The 27,634-nt window shown below is 35.6% G+C and overlaps 1 protein-coding gene and 1 long non-coding RNA gene across 3 annotated transcripts in view; one reads left to right on the forward strand and one right to left on the reverse strand.

Moving 5' to 3' along the window:
- The window catches only part of LOC132903278 (uncharacterized), a 91,004-nt gene that overhangs the window by 58,340 nt on the left and 5,030 nt on the right, over positions 1–27,634 (reverse strand). The window lies entirely within an intron of this gene.
- LOC106135524 (alpha-catulin) overlaps positions 1–27,634 on the forward strand; it is a 54,943-nt gene that overhangs the window by 13,929 nt on the left and 13,380 nt on the right. The window contains exon 3 of the mRNA XM_060951138.1: positions 26,836–26,978. Coding sequence (XP_060807121.1) covers positions 26,836–26,978 — 143 coding nt within the window. The remainder of the gene's footprint in view (positions 1–26,835; positions 26,979–27,634) is intronic.

The raw sequence follows: 27,634 nt of genomic DNA on the forward strand, positions 1-27,634 counted from the left end.
ACAAATATAACAAGGTATAGAACAAGATATAAGTTTATTAATTTATACGACGTAAGTGCGCAAACTATAAAAAGAATTCGGTACCGCGTGTGCCGTGTGTGAAAGCGGGACGCAACAGGCCTAAGCTTGGGATTACCGCCCTTAGGGGCTTCGCCCAGCAAATTGAATGAACGCAAACATTTATTTCTTATATTTACGAGTATGAATACCTTAACTGACAAACAAAAGAGTTCAACACTTCTTTTTTTACCCATTCTTTCAACTGATCCGTTTTTTTATAATCAGCCTGTCGGATTGCTGTCGCAATAAAATGATACATGTTTTACGCATCGTAGAGGTATAAGAAGTACCATGTTGACATGTTTATGATTCCGCCCGCGGAAGTTGCTACAAAACTCATGATATTTTGATATTTTCGCCATACTACTATAGTTTGTTAGAACATACAATAATAGTCAGTAGTAAACATAGAATTTTTTATTATAAAATCCTTTTAAGTTTGAAATTCATATTTGGAAATTTTTGAGGACTCCCGGCATTGCTCATTTTGCTGTTATCATTTTTGTTCAAATATTAGTTCGGTCGCGTAGGTCTTATTGGGTCATATAGGAACGCTTCGTCATTTTCCGGAAATGTCGAGCCGGCCGCCGGAAATTCATCGGAGGTGCTCGCAATTTGTAGTTTCGCTTGAAATTTTCCAGGAAACAAGTCTGTAGTGGGCGCCTCCACTCGTTAGCAAAATTTGCTTTGTTTTGTTCTGAGTTTTGGTTACGACGTTATTTGGTAATTAACTGATTGAGAGTCAGTAATCATAGGCTTACTTGTCAACAACATGCCATGGATCGGGTACAATGGAGCGGGAAAGATGCTTGTTACCCACCGGTGTAACTAGATGCTTGATGATTATATATATTCGAAAATCCAGTAGCAAGGTATACTTATTATTTATTTTCACTGGCAACCCAATGGCTGGTTTTTAATACAATTTTCTTGTTACAGGTAAAATTACTAATCACCGCGAACAAAGTCGCACCCAGGTAAAAGTAGTGAAATTTTACTTTCTGATTCATTTTTAACAAAGGGAATATCACAACTGGAAATATCACATAACGCTACGATCCTTGCTGTATGTAACAACGCCCCCTACGTTACGATTTTGTAAAACCAAATTTAAATGTAAATGAGATTTTTATTGTTTAACCATAAAGAAAAAATACAGCGAACCGTTCTTTTTCATTTTCTTTATTATATTTTTGCTAAAACGAAATATTTTTGACATGTGTTGTAGAATAAAACTAAATACAAATTTAAAAAATCAATCTTTAAAATTTGTATGCAATAGGGTAATAGGAATACACTAAGATTTCCTGCCGAGACTTTTAAGTATACTAAAGGTACGTTCGTACACTTATTAAAAATTCTATATTCCTCTACATGTGCATTTGGTATGGCAAAATACATTACGGCTCGTATTGAAACAGTGTCAATAAAATTATCGTTCCAAGATCGATAAATAAGCAAATAAATCGCTGCTCTGTGAATTTGTTATCTCATTAGCGGTGCGGATGATTCCATTACTCGCAGTTTCGGAAATGCTGTGATAAATGATGTGCCCATTTCAGGACAGCGATAATACGGCGCTTACTTTTCCTATAATGGAATTCTTCACAACAAGAATTACTTTTATTTCTCTAGGGAGAAAAAAATTTGATGTGGTCTTACCTTATCACATTTTAATGCTTTGTTAGGGCCAGTCATTATGCTGAGTCAGTGCTAGAGAGAGAAAATGTAAATTCTATTTAAATTATAATAGTTCAAAGTGCCAGTGAAAAACAAAGAATTATTAAAATTACTTATTAAAAGTTAAAGAAAGTTCCTTTAATAGACAGACCCACCGGGACCATCCGTTGGCCCATACCCTGATAGAAAAATGACCTAGACAATGTAGGTCATTTTAACACAGTATTCCAATTTTTCACAAAGATAGCAATCGCTCATGCAGTGCCGCAGCCACACGGCAAAATAAATGACGATAATTCGTTTACGAAGCTTTGTCCGGCCACACCGCCCGCCTCGCGCCGCGTTTATGGTTTTGCGGTGTAATTAAATATAGTGCCACATTTTAACAAAGCGCTGCATTAACTTGCATACTTCAATTTACACTGTGCGAAATGAGAAACACCTAGAGGGTTTTTTTTTATTTTCTATTTGCCCTCATTCTGCTTGTTAATATTCTCTTTTAGCTCCGTTTACTGAAAGTGTACTTTAAAAATATGAAGATTTTATTCCTCAATTTGAGTTAGTTTTTTGATGTGATAAACATACTGAGACAGATTTAATTTAACAAAGTGACACACTTTTTATTATTAATGCCTGAAAAATATATTTTCTATAGCTTAACATGACATAACTTACCACTATCGACCTATGAAGTTACTGTTACCGAAAGTATATGGAATCGTTTTATTTTACTTGAACTCATCTCTTGATACTGAGCCTGGAGGAAAGTATGTTGCCTTATAAGATAATAATAACAGTAATTTATAATACATACACATATGTAATCACATCTATATCCCTTGCGGGGTAGGCAGAGCTAACAGTCTTCAAAAGACTGAAATATCATGTTCAGCTGTTTGACTTAATAATAGAACTGAGATTCAAATAGTGACAGGTTGCTAGCCCATCGCCTAAAAGAAGAATCCCAAGTATATAAGCAAACTTTCCCTTAGTCGCCTTTTACGACATCCCTGAGAAAGAGATGATGTGGCCCTATTCTTTTTTCTATTGATGCCGGGATCCACGCGGAATTTGTAATAGTTAATAAGTAGTAATTTAATAATACATTTACATAACCACATAATATAAGTAATGTACAAAAATAAACTAGACATTTTGCATGAGTCATAAAAATGTGATATAATACGTACTATAGAGTTCCGTAAGATTTTAGAAATTCTACATTTTATCTACACGGCAAAAATATGAGGGTTGGCCCTTAAAAAGGGTTTTTAGAATGATTTATGTGTTTTATGTTGGTACGGCCCATAATTTTATGTCATCATAATCTACGGATTATTGTCCAAAATGAAGTTAACATAAAAATAGATTCAGTAGTGAAATAAACACAGACATAATTATTTTTACACATGCATACATACATAAAATCACGCCTTTTTCCCGGCGAGATAGGCACCTAATTTTTTTACACATTTTTGATATTTTTCTATAAAAATTATATCTGAGAGGTTTTTCGAGAGTCGATCTTAGAAATCTTTCAAATCCTTCAATAAAATTTCTATTATTTATAGATTAATATACCTATCGTGTATCGCAACATGAAACAAAATAGTGGTAAAATCAAAGTGATGTTATAATTCGTATGTTGACTCAGTATTATCCCCACGGGTGTCGTTATAGAACATACAATTTGCATGGCGGTGTTATTGTTTGATGTCACGAATACATAGCTGAATATGGCGGGATTCTTTTGTGGATTGTTCACTTTATTGACAGACACTGATTAATTCTAGGTATTTGTTATGGCATATAATGCCTTTTGGTTCCCGGAACTTTTGAATAGGACCATTTTATTTCTGATAACGTTAAACCCAAAAGATGTCGATGTAATTTAATAAATTTTCTGAAAAAGCTGAGTTAAATCATGCATCAGTCTGTCAACACATTGATGGTACTTAATTCATTCGTACACAGTCATATACTTATATCGTATCCAAAAATTATTGAAAGGATTGGTCTCGATTTGGTCAGACCTATTTTAAATAAAAGATAAAAGGATATGCCTCTTTTTCTTTTATCTGTATTTTTATAAAATAATACTTGGCAGTTTTTTCGTTATTTAACACGAAAACCCGGCCAGTATTTTTACTACTCACTCGTAAACTGTTTCATATTCTAAAATCATGGTAATGCTAGTACATCCATATCGTTTATCTTATCAGCTGATGTATCCAGCACAGCACTTTAGATTTCTTTTATGGAGTTTCTATGCAAATGAGACAATTTATCAAAAACGTTATGTTGTTGGATTCCCTGCTGAGGATTTTATCATAGAAGTATTTTATCTATATGTAGTTTTTCACAACGCCTCTTAAAAACAATAAAAACACTTTCTAAATTCTAATGAAAAAGTCTTACTATAGTACAAATAAAATATTTTTGTCTGCCAATCAATTTGGGAGGAAAATACAATTTTGGTTTTTATGTATATTTGTTATTTTAACAATTTTGTAACAAAAAGGGTTCACGTGGACTAAGACCTCGTGACTAGTTTATTTCAAACAACATTGTAACATTTCATTTATTAGCTACTTTTTTTTGTTACTCCTCACTAATTAATCTTTGATGGTTAATGCATTCTTGAAGAAAAATAACTTTTCCAGCAGTTCTCTTTTAAAAATGGAAACTTCGATTTATGAGTACGAAAATACAAAACTAGATGTCAACTATCGTCAATTTATTTGGAACGGAAGCGCGGCGCCGAGGCGTTTCCCAAATTAATAATGAGATCCCGGAAAATTAGCACAGAATACCAAATAAATTCTCAATATAGAGGCGACGGCCGCAGTCGGAGCAATAAATATGTAATTAAAGCAGCCACTTCACTTCGGGGATTATGCACTTCAATCGGGAGCCATTTGAGCTCGTGGGAATTTCGTTTATGAAGCGGTAAAATTTAGCTTCTTTAGAATTGCAAATTTTTGTTTATTTTACGAGAGAAAATAATCTTGTAATGGTAAATTAGGATGAAAGTATTCTTAATTAAATTTGTCGCCTAAATTAGAGACAAAAAGGAGAGAATAAAGAGTCTCAAGATTATTATCCTATCCCTTAGTCGCTTTTTACAACTTCTATCGGAAAGGAATGGAGTAGGTAGTCCTATTTAAAAGTGCCGGGAACCATACGGAAATCATTTTGATATAAATATTTTTGAAAATAATCATTCCGTTATCTTACAAGTGTATATTATTTTATACACTTGGGACTCTTCTTTTAGGCGAGTTTGCGAGATTGTTGGCTCTATGTACCCCTTGAAAGATATAGACGTGATTATATGTATGTATATTCTTTGGGCAATCAAAATGATGGTCAAACAGGCCAGTAAATCGATTAATCGGTTTCCATCAGGGGTGCGAGCTTAGCGGTGCGGTCGGGAAGTCGGCGGTCACTTAGCCGGGTATCGATTGCAAATCCAGCCGTCTCATTCATGGAGACATGCTGACACTGCACTAAACTCACGTAGCTGGCTTGTACAGATTTTGTCTGGAATGAAGTTGACAAAATCAAAAATATGTCCATAAAAGTATTGGTTGTTATTGTAGTAGGCAACTTTAATGCACAAAACAAATTACAAAAGAACACATTCAAAAAGAAAATATTACAATGGTGAATTAATATCAGATTTAAAATTATGAGCTCCAACTCTTTTCTCTGACATAATCATACAGTATTTAAAACGAAGCGAACCTCTTGCGAAGTTTAACTTTTATTCATTGTTGTCAAAATGAATCTAATATGCACAGTGTCAACAACTGTGTCCCGAAGAGATGTCGTAACGACAATAAAGTAGACATTGATTTGCAACAACATTGCGATTTTCTCCAAGTGAAACGTCAATAATTTCCCGAGAGACGCTGCTACCGCCGATTTATTACGTCGGTTCCACTTCAATTACAATATACTTTCATGTGAATTTTGCAATTATCTTGCTATTTTTATTATCCATTGACATTAATGATCACATCACCATCATCTCAACGTCCAACAAAACTGTTTTTTTTTATCTGGGCTAAAGGATAATTTTAATCATTGTGTAGCTTGAAAAGGGCCACTTTTGTATTTTTTTGTCAACACAGCCATTAATTATTCATATTAAAATACGGTAAATAATACAAGAATAAAACCTATTTTGGTCGTCAGCTTTAAACTTGTAAGAGATCTGATAACTTTAATTTCTTAACTGCACGCGTTTCATGTGTGTACCTAATACAATGTTTACAGAAAATTGCAAACAGCTCCAAGCTGTGTTAACTAAATTGTTACAGCATGTGTCTCCATGTAATAGCCGAGCCTTAACTAGAAACTTTGTTATAACATTAGAGATAGTTAGCCACAACGCTAACACTAGAGCGGTCGATCTAGACCCATACTAATAGCACGGACTACTAAGTTAAATTTGTGTTACAATTAGTAGATTAATTTAATGAAATAAGACTTTGATTGAAGATTTTTATTAAGATAATTTAGATTATTCAAGATTTTAAAACCATAACATAACAACAAATTGGATGTCCGAGCATTTATATGGATAAATAGTGTAGATGGCTACACTTTAAAATTCTCTATATGTTCTAGAGGCAATACTTTTAATGTGTTACGTCTTGAGTACCTACTAACACGATTTTAATAAGTGCACATACCTAAGGTAAATCTTGATAATAGTACGTGGCTACTACTGGAAGCACAAAAACAAAATTGTATTTTCGTACCCAAATACAGAGTTAAACACTGCATTATTTATTATTCCTGTTTAGTATCGCAGTGACCGTCTGTTGTTTTCCAGTTTGTTAGTAGTTCAGTCAGTGAATTTAAACACGAAGCCTCGTCGCAATGTCGGTGGAGCACGGAAGTTAAACTGGATAAGTTTTGCCTACATTACTCTCGAGTCTCGAGGTTTCTTCGCTCATATTTATAGCACCGTCTAGTGAGAGTTCTCAAGGAAGAAATAATGTTCTTGAGAATCGATTCCAACTGTCAAGGACAAACTAATGGGAAACTAGGGAGCGCCGGGGACACTGAACGCCGTAAATTTTTATTTGTGTTCCGTTAACTTTCCCAATTTGTTGCCGCTTAAGTTTACATTACAGGTTTACTTGAATTCGTTTCATCTGGTAGGTATATTAATGATATTAGTTACATAGTGATAATTTTAAATTCTGTTTTTCTGAATTTTCTGGATGGTGTTAAATAAGAAACACTGATATATTTAGACCGTGGTGATGACCGAATATACATCCTTAGCAGATGGCAAGTCTTTACCTGCCTTTAACTATACTTATACCATAGAAATTGGAAATTTAATAAATATTATTCAGAATTCTATAATCTTTCAATGTTAATCTTTTTACAATAACAATAGAGTCTATGTATTTTCTTATTTCTTATCTAGTAGTGACCATGACCGGTTGAATAAATAGCCAAGAAAGATTTTTGTGCTTTCCCAAACCCCTACGAAATGTAGGTAAGATAGCGGTTGGCAAAATGCCAGCCCAGTACACAGGCGGAGACGGTACACACGAAGCAGTTTCAGACTGATGTCTGTGTTCAAGCTCCACTTGGCATGGCTTAGTATGTCCTTGCACTTGAACTTACTAGTATAATAATCACACAATAAAAACATACGTACATAAAATCACGCCTTTTTCCCAATGGGGTACAGCTACAACTTTCCACCTGCCAAGATCCTTGTATGCTTTCACTTCATATAAACTAGGATATGCGGGTCCTAAAAAAAAATTAAAAAATTTTATGTGTACCTTTCTATAAAATTCTCGTATCAGTTGATAAAATTTAATTACAACTAAGCCGAATGTTTACGCCACTTAGCACAAACCCGGCTCGAGATGAAATTTTCAAATGGCCTTACTTTCCATTTTAAGAGAGGATCAGGATAAAATTTAAAAGAAATGAAAGAGCTTATTTGAGTCCGGGGGAACTTGGCTTTATTACTTTTGTAAACTGTATGCGCTCTGGGACTGCTTTCTTTAAATAAGTAATGAAAAAATACCTACACCATTTTGAAAAGGTATGAAGAGTTTGTTTTTTTTACTTATAATTTTTTTCCAACAAACTCCTTTAATAATGCTACTGGTACGTACCTACTCTTAACTGAAGACCTGCTTTCATGACGCTTTCTGGAAAAAACGACGCAACTGTAAAAACTTTAGGCCAAGTATCTAATTCGCAGAATATGTACAGCGACCTATTATATATAGCGACATATTCTTACTAATTTTATTTCTAAAGATTAGATTTAGTTCATAAATAAATTTTAATAGTCTCTCTAATAATTCCAAGAATGTCTTTTCGAATATTTATAAGTATTTAAATAATTACGACGACAGGAAGAATATTTTAGCACTTGGAAATGCCTTTTCTGTGGCACTTCCTGTTTTTGCTCATGCAAATTAAGGAAGAAATTTTAAGTCGGAAAGAAGGGGCTCAAAGTACATTCAAAACAAAAATGGAGCTCAAGTTTTATTAAAACAATTCGGCTCTATTTGAATTTGAAATACTAGATTTCGTCTGAAATTTTCTCTCGTCTGAAATTTTCTCCAATGTACCTAAAATAGGTATGCATAGTTTACGTATTAACGTTAGTTTTAAAATCGTAATATAATTTACAGCGATAGTTTAATACTTATCATGTAATCTGCTTTTCTATTGGTCCCTGCTCATATCTATAAGGATTTGAGATTATAATAAGGACAGGTCGCCCATCGCCTTAAAGAAAAATCCCCAGTTTATAAGCCCATCCCTTTATTTATTTACAAACTTATCACAAATTACGATAGTAATAGGCTAACTAAGGCTACCCAGGATTGTAACCGGGCACAAAGGTAGTACATGCTTTTGTCCTTTTGAATATTAATGAGTGGAACTAGGAAAGTTTAAACTGCAGAAGTGATTCAATTAACGTGATTATTAAGCTCTGCCTTAAATTTGGAACACACAATGTAAATCAAACGGCGGGTAACTAACCATCCACCCGACTAATTGAGTTCACAGCGCCACTGTCGAAATGTTTCTGATAATTTGAGCCGACTTGAGACTCTATTACGAGTAAGTACAGAATCTTTGATTTTCAGCAAATTCATAATAATTATAATGAAAACGACAATCTTTTAACAACAAATATATTTAGAAAGTTTCTGATAACTAACTCTATTTAAAAACTTTCATGATTTAAGATCCGTAAATTTATGAGTTAAGGCCGAATTTCATTAAATCAACTAGTTTTATGCACGACTTCGTTGACGCAAAATTGTTCTTTCTCCTCCAATTAATCATCTTATCACTGAATATTCCTCTAAAGGTCCTCTTATCCCTCTTCGAGTTTGTCCCAGTTACCCGAAGTCCACCGTCGTCCAAAATGGGTTTAGGAATAAATAAGTTATAAATTGTCAGTTATACGCATTACGCATTGTCCTAATCGCTTTAACTAAATTTTACATGAAATTCTTGATTATTACCCAAATGTGCTCCAATAACTCTTGTCGCATATTTATCCAAGTGCCAGAGGGCCTCATTACCGTCATTCGCTCAGCCTGGATGCCGCTCGTTACGAGGTCGAAGCTGACGCCTCCAGCTAACAATATTCTCTAAAGCTAGATTTCCAGATGCCAGCACAATGCAACGAAACTAACCGGATAATTACTAAGCCGTAGTGGAAAGTTCACTTAAACGCGAGAACTAGGTGTGTCTTGGTATCGGGCTATTACTTAAAGTTTGGATCCGGAAATCGTCTCCTGAATAAGATAATTACTCACGATCTAATGTAGTTAACAACTAGACTAGATTTAAATTTTAAAGAGTGCACATTTATTGAATAATCATAATACTTTTGAAATTCGTCATTATCTAAAAAATCTTAATATTTCTATCTAATGCTAAAATATTTCTATTAAAAAAGTTTTTATATTTCAAGTTCACCCGCTCCTTTTTTATTTCCATTCCTTAAAACAACTTTCATAACTGTTAAAAGACCCTATGCAGGTGCACGTGTTACAGTAACCATGTATTTATATTTAATGAACAAATCATTTTCCACTACTGAGTAGACATAATAGCTGAATAAAGACTATCCTGGAAGAAATTTCCGCGATATTAAATTGTCTTTCGGCTGTTACGAGGAGTTTTATATTCTCTCAGTTTATGTTTCTTTTTATGGGTTTTGGATGAAGATTAGATGTTTCTCTGAGGATGTTACCAACTTCTGCGAAGTACTCGTAACAACTATTTGTATCAATCGCTTTTTTTTTGTATGAAAGATCTGAGAATAATAGTTACAACCACAACAAAACGTTTTGATTTTTGTCGTAAATTAAGTGCCTTTCACTTTGTAAACCAGGTTGTTATAATGATAGATAGATAAAACTCTTTATTGCACCATAAGAAAAACAACCGAAACAGCACAAGACAGACAGAGATGATACAAAGGCGGACTTTATCACTAATGGGTTGCTTCCAGTCAACCTTTAGGTGGAAAGAAACCAAACAGGAGATAACGGTAGGATATACTTTTATTTTATGTCTTAAATTTTTATTTCAATGGACAAATTTATGTAAAAAGATAATTAGTAGTTAGAAGGAACACAACAATTATATCGAAACAAATATATATTTTTTTACATGAAAAAATTAAGGTGCAAAACGCGTTGCAAAGGACTTGTCGTGCACTCGACCGCTCTCCGTGAACAAAAGCCTGAAACCATATGCAGGTGCTTGCAAAGCGCTTTCTTCCTTTCATACTCCGTCCAAAACAGCATTCATAGACACATTCAGTGAATGGCTGAAACTGTTCTTGTGAACCAGTGACAATATTTACATTACCTGTGTTTGTTTTCCACTATATATTTACATATCTCAAGCTTTCCTCTGATTTTTTATAACAAACGAATCTTTTCGGTTGATGACATTATTTTCAGTGATACTCTAATCATTCTTACCTTTTATCTTTACTTATGATCGAATATAATTTTTTTTCTTAAAATATTAATATTTTATTAGCCCTTTTAGTACATTCAGTACTAAAAAGGCTAATTTAATTATAATTAAATAAAAAAAATTACGTTGTTTAGTTTTCAAATTGTTGGAGACAAATAAAAAAAACTATGGCACTCGCAGTTCAAAAGCTGCATAATTAAAAAGGGTCGAGCACCGCATTCATCTTAGGTAGGAGTAAAATGAGGTCGTCATTAAACGGAGCGGCAGTGATCACGCTATCCATCACTATCCATAATCTGGTGGCAGTTGCCGCTAATAGGCTCGTTTACTTTAAACTTTGATATCGAAAATATCGGGCGGATCTTCTATTAGTCTTCTACATCTATGTAAATACTAGTGAACGCTCGCGGCTCCAACCGCGTAATACTAAAATGACATCAATCCTGTCGAAAGAAGTATTTCGGAAAATCTTCTCTCGGTGCACGCCATTAAACTTTATTCGCAAACTATGTTTCGCACATGAGAACTGAAATTTTTTAAAGTATTCAGCAATCATGACTAGGAAACTCCATCATAGATTACGAAAATTTATGTATATCATTCATAAAATATGCATCACCATTATCAATCTGTATAGCACACTCTGGTTGACTCCAATTTCTGTAGTCATGTTTGAACAAAAACACATCGGTTTTTTATAAGCCAACCAAACAATTGCCAGCCTTTTGGTTCCGAGGGGTAATGTAGCAGGAACATGTTTATTTTGTTATATGTTACCGGTAATGTTTGTGATCCGAGATTACGTTATTCTTTGCCATTCTAAAATCAACTTGACCCCGATAGCTGGTAAGTAAACAATTCCCAAATTTCATGCATTTCCCGTAGTTACGTACCTATATAATAAAAGTATGCTATTTAGATAATTACCGTAGAAACGCGTAGAAGTAAAACAGGTAAAAACGATCGAGTCATTTTGATTTCGTTGAACTGATTTTGAAAAGGATATATGTAGAATCTGTCAATAGATTTTTTAATTTCGTAAGGCATCAAAATCTTTAAATATATTGTAAGAAATACCCCAAATAAAACGTAATCTAACTAATCAATTATGAAGTCTTTTGTGAAGGGTATTCCGTTATCGCTGGATCCCATCACGCCCTCGAGGAAATATATAAGTATGACTCATTTGTTACAACATATTGAATTTGGCCCTACATAAAACACTCGAATAAACCTTCCCTCAGAGAAAATTGTCTTGACTTTTGCTATAATACTTTATAGTGGCGATTAGTTAACCTCACAAAAGCCGGACGGCGAAAAATTGCCGAACATTGATTTCTTGCCGGCGAAAAATATTTCGTATTAAAAATGGTCAACTGCCTGGACCAAGCTGCCTTGCGTTTTTTATCGTTTGCCCTATATTTGCCTTCTACGACAGTTAAATAAAGAGTTGCTGATCTATCGAAGTCTCTAAATAGGTAAAAACCATTTGCCAACACCGCTAGGAAAAAAACTGCATGCTTTTGAAATTTTATAAAAGCAGAACTTACAAGACAAAGCTGGAAGAGCAAAGCTGCCGACAATAACGTTTGTTCCGCGCGCTGTCATTTTGGTTCAACTAGTAATCCGGGTGCCTACTTTACATTCACTGTCCATTCAAATCACACCATAGAAATAAGAGTATTCGTATATATTTCAGTGATTCAAACACGGTTTGTACTTCACTGTACCCTCAGATTTGTGCAAAGTGTCCCTAAGCCGATCCTCGACGGGAATCGCAAATACGCACAGATTAATCACAAGGATGTTCGTAAGCCGTACCTGGGAGCCGGGTTAAGGAGCCAGGGAATATGGCCTTGCCCCACTATGGCGGCCGTCTATTTTTAGCCCGACCTGCCGCCTCACCCCCGCGTGTTCCCCGCTTTCAGTCAATGGGGCTATTTAGAGCAAAAGTGCCTCTTTACATCAAGAAAAAACATAAGCAAGTCAGGTATGCCTTCAGTGTTCTGAGGGCATACTAAACAAAGAAGAATAATTAGCTTTTATGGCTATAGGTATTTATTCGTTTTAATAATAAATACTAAATACTCCACTTTATCACCTACATGCAATAAGGATGCTTACAATAATGTATGATGAACCATACTCACGCGGCGCGGGCGAAGCCGTACGAAAAGTTTAGTTGTTTTGCGAACAAAGAGTTTTATTCAACTCTGATTCTACATGTATTTATGAGACCATTAGGTTTTGATTAAAGGGTAAAAGGGGTCGGTATGAAATTAAAGGGTCAAACGAGCTTCCAGCGCGAAGCGCCGCCGCCCGTCCGCTACTTTTGTACGGCTGTAATGCGATTTCAAAATTAGTATACTCACTGTAGGTAATAAAATCTATAGTCGTACGCTCGACAACAGTCGTTAGTAATGAAAGTATGACTGTACCTTTATAAGTACCAATGCTTTATTTTAATTATGTTAATAATAACTTGTTTCTCCATGACATTTATTTTACTTTATAATATGTACCTAGTTAGTTCGTGAATCCGTATGTACTTAAAAACACTCTGATTCACTCACACACTCATTAATGACGAAATCTCAAAAACTGCTGAACCATTTAAGATTTTAACAGGAAAGGAAGGAAGCTAAAAAAGGATTTTTGGATTACCGCAGGAACGGGAGATAACGGGATTTTTTCGTTTTACGCGGGAGGAGTCGCGGGCGATCTTTAGTCTTCAGGTTTATCTAACTAATGCGTTTCTCATTTATCAGCTTTTTGATGTTACAAAAAAACATACATACATGCATATAGTCACGTCTATATCGCCTAAAAAATAATCTCAGAAAATATAAATCTTTTTATTATTTCTTATGTTTGTCTTTAAAAATATTTTCTTTAGAATATAAAATGCAGATATCTATAAGATGCACCACCTGTCCGAAACTCTAGTAGATAATTTTTCTTCTCTATTGCTAGGTATACCCGCCACTGAAGCGTTCCAAATATCATTTGCCTCCTAAAGCGATAATGACCTTAAATTTTGCATTTTGCATAGTTTTATGGTATTTCAATATAATTTAGCTGTAACGTTATTTCTAAACAAAATTAGTACTGGTCTTCGGAAGGAATAAAGAAGTTAGAAATTCCAATATAGCAATCCTACGTCATAATACGATGACATACATATACAAAACAAATGCATTTGTCATCATCGTTATCGTTCAACATACACAATATTAATACGATAATTAACATGCTAGGTGTAGGTACTATAAATAAATACATATAAATATAGACGTGATTTACCTTTTTCTGTAAGGCCGCGTTAAATTCTCTTAGCCCGTTCCGATCCCTTCGCAAATAGCAGATGGCCCACTCCCGACTTGAATACAAATGAAATAAATCCTGAAACCTCTTTTGTGTTGCGGCTTCAGGAAATCTGATGTAAATAAATGAACAGTAGCTTGAAGCACATTTATTTTTTTACATAACTTCTGCAGATATTTGCAATTTATACGTGTGTGACGGAATTGCAAACGAAGTTTACATAAGCCCGTCGGACTTAAATTTCAGGAAGTAAACAATTAATAGTAAGAACAACAATACCTACTACTAGTCATACTACGATATTGGCCAAATAATAAGATTATCTATTATCTATTTTAATAAAATATTTGAATCATAGGTAATATCAGGTATAAACAAGGTGGGTAGCAACTTGAAGATACGGTTTTATTTCGTGAGAAAGAATTATGAAATTGGAACACTGTCCTCTGCAATAAATGACTTGTAGATGAATCGAGGATACTCATATGTGGGTCGTAATGAAATATGCAAGCGATAATTACACTCGGTCTGTGAGTGTCATTTCGGCAGATCTACAGGGGTTCATCAATCTTGGTGGGAATTAATTAAGACACCGTCAGTCCATGTCCTTGGCACATCATCTCATAAATTTAATCCAGGCAGACTGATGTAGGGAGCAATATACATGCGGCCTAGCGTGTTCAAATGTCGGGTAATATGTCGGCATAATCTTGTAAATGAAGTAGGTACTCTTGTAAATTGAAGGTGTTCTGGAAATGAAGAAAAACCATAAAACACAAGTGTTCTGTTTGTCAATTGAGGGTCGACTAAACATTTTTTTTTTCAAAATGAGTATTTCATGCAAGTATTGGTGTTATAAGTTCCAATTAATTATGATTTTAAAGAACCAACGTTTTCAACTGAAGATTTAAACACATGATGCAGCTAAATTTTGGTAGGTCTTCGTTAATATTTTATTCGTTAATATGATTTCATCCTGATGTCGTTTCTTATGCATTAAAAGCAGTGACATTAAGGACTATCAAATTATATTCACATCACAGCAAGTTTCTGAGATAACTTACTTTGTCGGTGATACTATTTGTCAAAACATAAACCAAGCCAACTCCGACACAACAAACAAGAGAACACAAGCACGTTTCTCGCGACGATGGCGAAAACACATTTATTCCATCTGATTTATGCCTCTCGATTTGCATTTAGCCAGCCAGATTTGTGGCACATGGGGAAATTGGATATATAGATCAAGAGAGAATCAAGCAGCTTATGTAAATATGGCATAATAATATTTTACGCGTAAATATTATTATATATATTTATAAATACAGGAAAGCTTTGTGTTGTGTTCTTCTCTTAGTATTTCCGACCATAGAAGTTCATAATCACCTAATAAGGCAATACTCTTGTTGATACCGATGGTAATATATCATTAATCCCAAAACCTACCTTTGCTTTTTGTATTGTGTAAACTATCCAGCAAACAAAATAAAACCTTAATAGTATAACAAAGCAAAAGACGCCACTCACCCCAAGAAAATGCGTTTCCCTTAGCCATTGTTTGCTTAGTAAGATGTCAAGAAGGGACAGCCAAGTCACCTCAGCACGTTTGTTACCCTACTCACAAACAGCCTCCATTTTTCTTTACCATGAAAATAAAGACATGCATACAATGCGGAAATATTCAATTTCCAGCGCGGAAAAATATTTGTACCTACTTGTTTCAAAGACTTGTTTTTCCTTTTCTTCACCTTTTATCCCTATTCAAAGGACCACGACATGCTACGAGTACTCGTACATCTCCATCAATAATCTAAATCGACTCTGTCTCATTATTTAGAAAATGCAATTAGTTCATAAATCAACAAAAATAAACTTATTTCTTTGTAACTTTATTGCTAAAGAAATATCTCAAGAATATTTTTACAAAATATGTATCTCTTGTTTATTTGAACAAAATATTAATTTAATAATTTAAAATTGGTTTGATTCATTACGCAACGGAGCATAGTTTTAACATTTACAAGACTTCTTTTATTTGTAGGTAGGTATGTAGTTTTATTTTTTTGCGCGCATTAACTAAGATAATAAGTAATTAAAATGACTTTTAATAAAAAGTGTGGATGAAAAGTATGCAAAATTCCGATTTATTTTATGTAGGTACTTACTGTATGGTGACATCCCAAAAATGAGCGCGCCAAAATGTCGCGTTTAAATCGTTTAAAAGCTTTAACCTTTTATTTTTTTTTTTAATAAAATCGTATGAGTCCTAATTCGTCCGTTTTAATATACTTAAAGAATAAATTTCAATAAATCATATGAAGTATATAATTCCTTATTCAACATGGTCATAAACAATTTTGCGCGCGTTATTTCCTCACCAATAAGCGAGCGAGCCGACGCCATAAATTCAACCTCTACCCGCACCCAGCAGTAAAATATTCAATTTATTGACGAAAACCTTTCGTCGTCGTCTTATAACCGGCCTTTGTTTTTGGCACTCTTTTCTATCCGTTAAGATGAAGCAAGTACAAAACGAACCAGCGCGCCTTTTTATTTACCTTCGAGAACAACGTCTATCATCTTTTAATAAGCATCGTAGCTACAACAAGCCTTATAAACAATGCCTGCTGATAAATTAAAATATTTTGTACCGTTTCAACTAAAAAGGAGTTCCAATAATTAATATCCATGCGGGAATAGCATTGAATACTAAAATTCTTGGTGTGAAGGATTAGCGCAACGATATTGCACCTACGAGTATGTATACATGGCACGGTACATCATAAATAATGTATATTCTCATCTGTGAAAAGGCGAGGTATGTTTTAAAACCCCTTATGCGACCGCACGTTTCACAATATCCATATACTATGTCTCAGCAAAGTCTTGTATATACGACTCACGGTTCGGTCTTTCGTCGTTGTCTGATAGGAGAACCACTTGGGCAAAGAATACATTCATATTAGTGTGTGATCTTATACTACTACTGTTTGGAAAAAAACGCGTTAGTTTAGCATAACTTAATGAGCGTCGGTGGTCGAATCTATATACCTGCAAAGGTTGATGGGAGACAACCAGATGAGAGTTGCTTCGTGTAAAAACCTGACTCACCCAATCCAGAATCCATGGTCAAAGGCATACCCCGGGCTCCTCTCCAGAGTGATGAAGATGCAACCGGGACTTAAGTCAGAAGGTAGAAGACTTTAGCATAACATAACTTTACATAGAAAAGACACTACAATGATCATTTTAATAAGAAACATTTTCTTTAAAAGCGAACAAATCTGACTAAAGCGAGCACTATTACAATCAGTCGCTACGATACCATTTAGAATACTAGTTTAAGTGCCACATGTGATTTCCAAACATCCGCACTAAATATAACCCTGCCGATTATAAAAGATTTATTCCTGCTATGAGCCGATAACCTAAATAACCCAGTTTAAAAGGAGGAAAGGGGATATTGTAGCCGGACGTGTTATCGGAAGGCGCTGTAAGAATCGTCTCGCTGTGTAAAGGATATTAGCACCTATACTGACTGTACATAAATCTTCCTCGCTTGAAGTGAAACAACCAGTAATCATCGGTTATGAGCTTTCGTGTGTTACCTGTCAATATAATTTGACATGGGTATTGAACAGAATATTTTAGGCTTATATTTTAAAGGGTTATTATTTTATTGAGCTTACTCTTGGAACAGTCCTTCTAATGATCTTTTTTGACTAGAACTCTATACTTATACCCGTAAGTGTTCTTGCCGATTTTCTATAAACTACAATTCAATTCAACTTTATACATTAATTATATTACAATATCTTTCATTTCACTGTTACAGAAAATAATATCGCACCTCGTACTTTTTCTTTCACTATCAAATACGGATAAAATAACGCTCACCGGCTGTACCAGAAATTCGAGGAAAAGCACCCTATTTTACTCTTTTGAGCAACATGAAACTTCCCGATCGTAATAAAGATCTTGTTCCCGGGAACGTAACGATATTAGCCTGTTACAGTGAGGTACACATCGTTTACGGAAACGTGGTATCGACTCCAAGGTAAATCGAAACTTTGTAATAGCGTTATAAAATCATTGAGTGCGTTCAAATTTAGCTCGACGGTGACGCTCTTAACAGGATTATTGCCAGAATATCTCATTAAAACAATAATGTAATGTATTCATAGATATACATCTAACATAATATTATAATGGAACGATGTGAAGTCTGCTTATCAATAGCAACCTTCCAGCTTACAAGTGTATTTTCCTACATACCGTAATAAAATAAGTACTTACACTGTTTTAAAATCTAGGTTTATGTACCTACTTCAATTTTGTTTCTCAGTAGTTTTATTGCGTCTAGGATTCAGTATTATCAAGTAGAGTTCTTGTTCCAAATTTAGAATTTGATGAGATTTTTCGTCAGAACCTACCTGCGACTGGATTACCCTAGATTTTTATTGACAACTCAAATCCGCCTGTGCACGTAACGTACGGCTTAGCCGGCAATATGTGGATGCATTCAGAGTGTAGTGGCGATGGAATGCCATTGCACCGCGCCGCATGAGCGAACCCGCTCGCCTGCGCTGCGCATTGTAAGCACCTACGGCACATGAGGGTTTAAACTATTCCGTTACAGGTGCACGTGATTCCTTCAGGAGAATTAGGTCAGTTTAACTTCAGTGTAAGGGTAACGCAATATTAAAAAATTTACATACAAATGTGTCAAAATATTTATATATTATTTTTTCATACGCCACATTACTTGACGTCAATGATTTAAGCAACTCAAGTCAAAAGCATTTTCTTTAAAAATATCAACTTTTATACATAGCTAATAAATTTATTCAAACTTCTGGAGCGCCATTAGTGTAAGAAGCCCGAAAAAATGTTTTGTTATAAGCAAGTTCCTGTACTTAACTCCGTGAGTAGGCAATAGCTAACGGTACATTAAGTCTCTCCAGAGATTAACGGTTTACGCCAGAATTTATGTTTACGACGCTTGTACCCGACCTCTTAACATGATGCTGCTGAAATGGGTGTACATATTCTAATTACAGATTCTTGTATTGAAACGTACGTTTTTAGTTTAATTAAATTAAAAGTTCCTATTTCTACGTGATCTCGTCTCGTAGTGATTTAGATAAAAAAATAAAGATTTAGATTTCAATATATTTAATGCATACATTTTATTGAACGACATTCTTATCGAAAACCTTTGTAGATTTTAGCTAAAATCAGCAAAAAATTGAGGAGCTTGCGACTTAAAATAAATATGTGAACATTTGTAACAAATGGCGGCCTGCATCAAATTTATGACATATATAAACAAAACTGATTAACTGAATAATGTTTGAGTCGTTTTGAATTTCTAGTCACGTAGGCGTAACGCGTTCGGGCGGATAAACTTCGGGTGCGTCCGCCCGTGGAGCTCCTCCGCCTATTAATTCCGCTAATAGCCCATTTGCGAATACCGTCTTGTGACTTAACCACCTGAGGCTAGTTACAACTAGTTATAACCCTTCTCAATAATTTTAAAGTCACTTTGTATCTAGGATTCGATAGATACATACATTCATATAATCACGTCTTTATCCCATGCGGTAGGCAGAGACAGCGTTTAAGTCAACGCTTGAAAACACTGAAAAACCACGTTCATTTTATGGCATATGGAGTTCAATTAATAAGATTGCTAGCCTATCGCCTACAAGAAGAATTCCAAGTTTATAAGTCATTCCCTTAGTCGCCTTTCACGAAAACCATGGGAAAGATATGGAGTAGATCTACTATTGATTATATAGTATCGATAGAGGTCTTGTAATTTTCTATGATAAAGTAATTTTTTTAACTAAGCTGCAACATATTCACAATGATATAAACCATATTTTTATAGTGAATTCTATATATTTTTATGTCAAAGCTTCGATCATATACTCGTATTTCGAAATATATCGAAGTAAGAAATATTTCTGTCAAAGACTACATTTTTAAACGGATGAAGTCGCGGATAATAGTGGGTCGTTTTTTCTTAATACAGCATTGTTTCTTTTCTTAAATTAGCAGGAGTTAAATTACGAGCTGACAACATTAGTTTCTTAATGGCTGCAGCAGATGCCCCGTCAAGTTAACGCCAGAACTTTAATATAGAAAGTCCTCGTTTGTAAATTCTTGCCGAAAGTGGTGCTTAAGACTTTGATTAAAGTAAAAATACTTCTTTTCCTTAACATCTTCTGATGTTATTTCAACTTGTTTATCCCGGAAATAACATTATGTCTTTACTTTGTTTTCAGAATTCGAATACTTGCACATGTGAAATGTGTTTTTAACCGCTATCGCTTCGGAACCAGTGGTGATCTAAAACTTATTAAATGTATTATTAGTATTACCAACACATTTATTATTTTGATGTCAATAATTTTTCTATAATATCCTTCATTATTAAATCCTCTCACTTATAGACCTTTGTATTAAAAACTCACTTATTATCTTTCCTTCCTTTATTTTATAAAATGACTTTTTTTCAATATATATGAATAAAATATTTTCTATTGTGGGAATTTTGCAATACGTTCAGTCCTACATAACATTCCATATCAGCAAAAATTGCATGCCAATAACCATGCACGCGATATCCTTTAATAACCAGTTATTTTCTATCCATTATTTTACTTCACTTTTATTTTATAACTTTTTCTTTGTTATGCTCTTAGTTTTTATTTTGTGTGAAATAAATCTCAATGACAACTCAAATAATATTAAAAATGCGAAGACAAATTTAGTATTACTTTTTCACACTTTTTCACAACAAAACTTCTGGTAATTTCGAATGTATAGTCTTACATCTTACATTCTTATATAGCCTGTATATTCTTACTAAGTACTCTTATACTAAGAAGGAAAAATAGTTTCATCCCGGAAAATAAAATATTTTCTGTGAAATTTTCGGTAAAATAAAAGCGAAGACTCAGGCAAAAAAATGGTGGACAAGAATATTTGAACGCACCTATTATTATCGACAGAATAGGTTATTTATACCATCACCATCCGAGCTTTCGGGAATATAGCCATTAGCTATTAATGTCCTATTGTCGCCTAGACGATTTTAGTTTTGATATAAATCAACACAATGGATTAATGTCACAAAATATTGAATATGTGCAACGGTAACCTGTAAAATCACTTGTAGTTCTGTACTTGGTTCTTTTGCTTGTCCATGTGTTCCTTGGACGCTTTTTTACAAAGTAATAACACATCTGTAGTTTCTTTAATTTACATTAATGATGACGAGGTTCGGATGCGAGGTAACAGCCGATTTGGCTAAATATAAGGCGATGTGTTGACATGCAATTAAGCTTTCTTAAATGAAGGTTTGGAATGCCTGATTGCAAATCGCATTCCAGTCAGATCACCATTAACAAATCTTTGCTAGATGATAGTCAATTTTTTTAATACCGAACACCATATTGAGTATTTTATAGCAGATAAATATCATAATCAATACAGTTAGTAGGAGATGAAATTTTTAATTTTACTGTTTCAGTGAGATCTTTTAACGTCGCATTATAGGTATTCTTTTTAAAAAAGAAATATTAACTTGTAATAATAACTAATTATTTAAATAATAACTTGTAACGCGAGTTATAAGTATATTATAGGTGTCGAACCGAACGATCTTTCCATGTTTTAAGTGAAAAAAATATTATTTAGTTATTCATTATTTTCAGTATATTTCCTTCCTGTATATTCCCTTTTAAACGATTTGTTTTCCAAATCTTACAAAATATGCTGCAGAAACAACTGTCATTGAAACACTGCCGAATTATCTCAAACTGAAAATTTCTGAGTTATCGTTGAAAACGTTGTCAGAACTGAAATTGGCGGAAATCTTAATTGTAACTGTAGGTATGCTTTGACTCTCAATTCATCCGGGGAACTTTACGAATTTATAAACGCTCATTTCATAACGGCTTTTCTTTTTTTTATTCAAATATATACGCCAATTAAAAAAAATTGGAAGATCATCCTTTGTCTTGCAATAATAATCTTTTTATTTTAATGGAAAATTAAAATAACAAGATTATTATAATTGTTTTATGGACACTATAACTCAATAACATTATCATTATTTTATTTACATCCCCTTATAATAACATGATTTACAATAATATGATAAGAAATAATACAGATATAAGCCTAATTTACCACCACCGCTACAAATATAAATTGTTATCACATTTTAACTGACTATGTAGGTGCTGGTTCAGAATTTCTGTAATGCGTTCATTTTGAACGCGCGCAGCTGTTTTAACCGCATGAAATACGTGAGCCCGACCGCCTAATTACTAATTAGCGGTATTATTTGGTAGCTGTTCTTAATATCTAAACAGTTCCAAAAAGTCAAATCGTCATTTGCACATGAATAGCCATCAAGATTTCGACAGGATCATTCTTCTCCTACATCCACAAACGTCAAATCAATTAGGTTGTGGAGGCCGACGTGGATGGAACCAAACATTAAGATGATGATGAAAATTTCAAGTTAAAAAATATTGCATAACTATACTTAAAAATAGTAAAAGTACGAAATATGGTATAGAGGAATTAAATGCTCATACTATTTAGTACGGCAAATCAGTAAGATATCAAAGCCCTCTCCAGCTATAGAATCCCAAATATATTAATATTATAAATGCGAAAGTAAGCGCGTTTGTTACCTCTTCACACGTTATCTTCTTAAAATTTCGCGTATATGTCATTAAGCCAAATTAAACCAAACATTTTAATTTGTTACCAATAGGCGGTATATCGATGCCAATTAATTCAGCAACAGTGAGGCCTAGCCTGAGAAATTATTAATTTAATGAATTCCACGGCGGAGCCTTTGTTGCCACGACGTTGCAATAAATTATATAGAACCTGGTAATTGATAAATGAACGTTCTGAAGTCATAATAAAATATTCAGTTACTTTACTAAGTGATTGTCATATTAGGTAGTCCGTAAAAGCCTAAACGGGTATGATGGGTTGTAATTAGTATCTAATGAGTAGATGTTTCAAATAACATAGCTGCTCTCTATAGTTGAAAATGTATGCTTTAGGAATTTATGTCAAACATTGGGATGACCACATACACCTTTTTGACTTAGTGCTATAACAAGCCTTCTTTTTAGTCACTTAAAATGGTCAATGCGAGTCTAAGATCCTCCTAGCGATTGCGCCCTTTTTGGGGAGCAACCATCATTTCCTTTGGCAGTAGTTCCTTTCATATAACTACATGAGATGGATATATAATTATATAATACACATGCCGTGTGGTTCCCGGCACCATTACAAAAGAATAGGACCACTCCATCTCTTTCCCACGGATGTCGTAAGAGCCGACTAAGGGATAGACTTGGGATTCCTCTTTAATGTAAATCCCTGCCAATCTAAGGTCTGCCGCGCCGATGGATGCATGGCTAGGGGCGAGCCTAGTCTCGAGCGTGCCACTTCCGCCATGGGGTTGGGCGACCCCCAGGTAATGGCTAGCCTTACCCTGGCATGCGGGGCTCTGCTGGGGCGGACAAAATTTTTCCCTAGCGTCTCGTGGGAATCGCATTATGAACCTTAAAAAGCATATAAATGGCGGCGATGGTGTCCGCACCCCATCACGTCTCGTTCCCGGCGGGAGCGGTATGCGGTCTGCTGAAAGCCGCTTTGCGACGATGAATGTAAGAGGAGGAATGAAGGATAAGATTGAGGTAGTATGCCAGATGATGGATGAAAGACGTTTGGATGTGTTGTGCGTGAATGAAACGAAGCGGAAAGGATGCGACGCGACGCAGCACGGCCCTTACACGGCGTATTGGTCTGGAATTTCCAGTACCAGCCGAGGCTGTCAAGGGGTCGGTCTAATTCTTTCTGCACGAATGGCTGAGTGCGTGAATGAGTATGAGTGTGTCAGCCCTCGTCTTCTATGGATTAGGCTGAAAGTTGGAATCACTCGGATCTTCGTTCTAGGTGTTTATGCACCTTGGGATGTGGGTTCGAGGGGTACAACATCAGCAAAAAGCGAAAACGAGGAGTTCTGGAATAGTGTAAGAGAAGTATTGAAAGTTACCAAGCCAAATGAGAAGATTATTATGTTAGGTGATTTTAATGGATGGGTGGGTGTAAAGCGTGATGGATATGAAAAGGTGCTTGGTGCGTTTGGTGACGAAAAGGTGAATGATAATGGAAGAAGTGTATTAGAAATTTGTCTAGAGTGGGATCTTTTTGTGTCGAACTCAATGTTTCAACATAAAGAGATCCACACCTACACAAGAGTGGAAGGTATTTTAAAAAGTATGATAGACTTTGTGATTGTAGATGAAAGATTGAAGAACAAAGTGCTGGATACCCGTGCATATCGCGGTGCTGGCATTGACTCGGACCATTTACTGGTGATATCCCGGATAAGGGGTATCTTCAATCGCTGGCGGCACAGGGTAAGGGAGCAAACCAGCGCTTTGGAAAGAGTAAAAGTAGAAAATTTGCAAGATATGGATGTAGGTAAGAAGTATATTAATAGACTGAAGGATGAATTTGAAGATTTAGAGGAAATGAGCGATATTGAAGATGGATGGAAGGATTTTAAAGAAAGAATTGTGAAAGTAGCTGTTGAAGTGTGTGGTGTAAGTAGAAGAAGGAAAGGAAAAAATCACAAAAATGCGTGGATGAGTAAAGATGTGCAAGAACTTGTGCGATTAAAGAAGAAAGCATGGCTGGATTTGTTAGCAGCAAAAGCTAACTTAAGAATGCAAGAGGTTATAGATGAAGATGTGAATGAAGCACGTAAGGAATATAAGAAAATGAAAGATTTGGTTAAGAAAGCTGTGATTAGAAAGAAAGAAGAGTATAAAGAGGATTTTGATAAAAGGCTATCAGAAGACTTTCAGTCAAATCTGAAAGTATTCTGGAAATCCGTAAGGTCAGCCCGAGGAAATACTATAACCAGAGAGCTGACTAGGATCAGATGCCAGGATGGTAGCGTTGTGAAAGGAGAAGAATGTGTACTAAAGATATGGAAGGACTATTTTGAAAGTTTATTTGAAAAAAAGGAAGGAAATAAGAAAGATTTCTGCTATAGCGAGGAAAAAGAGAATGAGATGGAAGGCGAAATTGAAATGTTCGAAATTGTGGAAGCACTTAAGAGTATGAAAGCGGGAAAGGCTGCTGGGTGTGATAGAGTGTCGGTCGAGATGCTTAAAGCAGGAAAAGGCGTAGTAGCTAGTCAGTTGTACTGCCTTTTCAATTTGTGTTGGAGAAGCGGCCGAGTACCAAAAGATTGGTGTAAGGCTGTTATCGTGCCACTTTACAAAGGAAAAGGGTCACAGCTGGACTGCAAAAATTATCGTGGTATAAGCCTGCTTAGCGTCGTCGGCAAATTGTATGCTAAGGTATTGATTAATAGAGTCAGGAATGAAACTGATGACAAAATATGGGATGCTCAAGCGGGATTTCGAAAGGGAATGGGATGTACTGATCAGGTCTTTTCCTTGCGGTGCATAGCCGAAAAGTTTTTGGCCAAGAGTCAAAAAGTCTATTGCACATTCGTAGATCTGGAAAAGGCCTATGACAGAGTTGAGAGGAATGAATTGTGGTCAGCACTTTCTATGCATGGGGTGAGCAGTCTCTTAATACGAGCACTGAAATCCTTATATGAGGATTCGAGTGCTTGTGTCAGGATAAACGGAGCGCACACTGAGTGGTTTAAGATTGAGAAAGGCGTTAGGCAAGGATGTGTTGCGTCACCGTGGCTGTTCAACCTATTTATGGATAGCTGTTTGACAGATTTGAAAGAGTCTAAAAGTGGATTAAGGATGAATGAGTTACTCGTCAAATGTCTGCTCTATGCCGACGATCAGGTTATACTGGCGTCATCAGCGGAGGAGTTACAGGAGATGGTAAACTGTATGCATGAAGCTTTAAAAGAGAAAGGAATGAAAGTGAACGTAAGTAAAACTAAAATACTGGTTTTTGAAATGGAGAAAGAAATGATAGCATGTAATATTTTGATTGGAGGAGAAAAAGTGGAGCAAGTGAAAGAGTTTGTATATCTAGGATCAAAGTTTACATCAGATGGCAAGTATGATAGTGATATTGAAAGGAGAGTGAACGCGGGGAACATGGTGAATGGAGCTTTGCATGCCTTTATGAGCAGTCAGAAACTATCCAAAAAGGCTCGACTGGCTGTGCACAGGGGCGTGTTGGTCCCGACATTAATGTATGGGAGTGAAAGTTGGGTATGGCAAAAGAAGCATGAAAGCAGAATAAATGCAGTGGAAATGAGAGCGTTAAGGAGTATGATGGGTGTGAAATTGAGTGACAGGATAAGGAACAGCGTGATAAGGGAATGTTGTGATGTGAAAGAAGATGTAGTTACAGGAATAGAAAAGGGTATGTTAAGATGGTTCGGTCATGTGGAGAGGATGAATGAAAGCAGGTTGACTAAGCAGATATACAAGGAGAGTGTGGAGGGAAAGGTCGGAGTGGGAAGACCTAGACGAACGTATCTTGATCAAATTAAGGACGTCCTGGTAAAGGGTCAGGTCAAAAGTACCCGAAACCGCCGAGCTTGTATGAAGAGAGTTATGAATGTGGACGAAGCGAAAGAAGTATGCAGAGATCGTGGCAAGTGGAAAGAGGTAGTCTCTGCCTACCCCTCCGGGAAAGAGGCGTGATTTTATGTATGTATGTATGTATGTAATACACCTACAACACGACTAACAAATTTGTATATTCCAGGTCGTGCGATCGAGCGCGTGTGCACGGGCGCAGACGGCGCTGGCATGGTCTCTGCTGCGCGCGCGCTGCTCGCCGCCGTCACCAGGGTGCTGCTGCTGGCTGACATGGTGGTCGTGCGGCAGCTGCTGCTCGCCAAAGACAAGGTACTCTCACATGACCACCCCATGGCTCTACCGGTTATACGAGTCGAATCATGGGAGTATTATGCTGCTCTCGCGTTTGCATTCTCTATCAAGGCACCGCTTCTTAACTCATTACAAAACTTCCTTAGTTTCCCTTTATTTCTGTATGAGTTATGATCTATTTTAGGAGAGGCCGACAGTATACATTACGCCTCGCGTAGCCATGCCATCGCTGAATGGTTGCCCTAATCTGTTATGCGAAAGACCTCCGGATTTTTAGCTATTCCCCTCTCTCTCTTTCTAGTTACACCGAGACCATGGAAAATTACTTTACATTCGAAAATATATAACAAAATATTAAATACTTAATTGGAAAGGATATCTTTAAATTTTGTCAAAAATAAAGTCAGTCTAAAAATACACTATGAAATAAAACATAAAGCAGCATCGAAATAATATTGTTGCAATTTCTATGAGCACAGTGCACTGAGCCACGAACCTTGCGGCGGCCATAGTACAGAGAGCTACAAAGCTAGCGGCGGCGTTCCTAGTGGCTGATTATTATACTACGTTAGCAAGCTTTGTTTCTTTGCATTATTTTTCTTCGTTTAACACGTTGAACGCCGAAGGAAAAAGCATGTTGTTCCGTTTAGGCCACGGGGGTTACCGGTGAGCCA

Source organism: Amyelois transitella, chromosome 3, assembly GCF_032362555.1.
Source record: "Amyelois transitella isolate CPQ chromosome 3, ilAmyTran1.1, whole genome shotgun sequence".
In the NCBI taxonomy this organism is placed as follows: Eukaryota; Metazoa; Arthropoda; class Insecta; order Lepidoptera; family Pyralidae; genus Amyelois; species Amyelois transitella.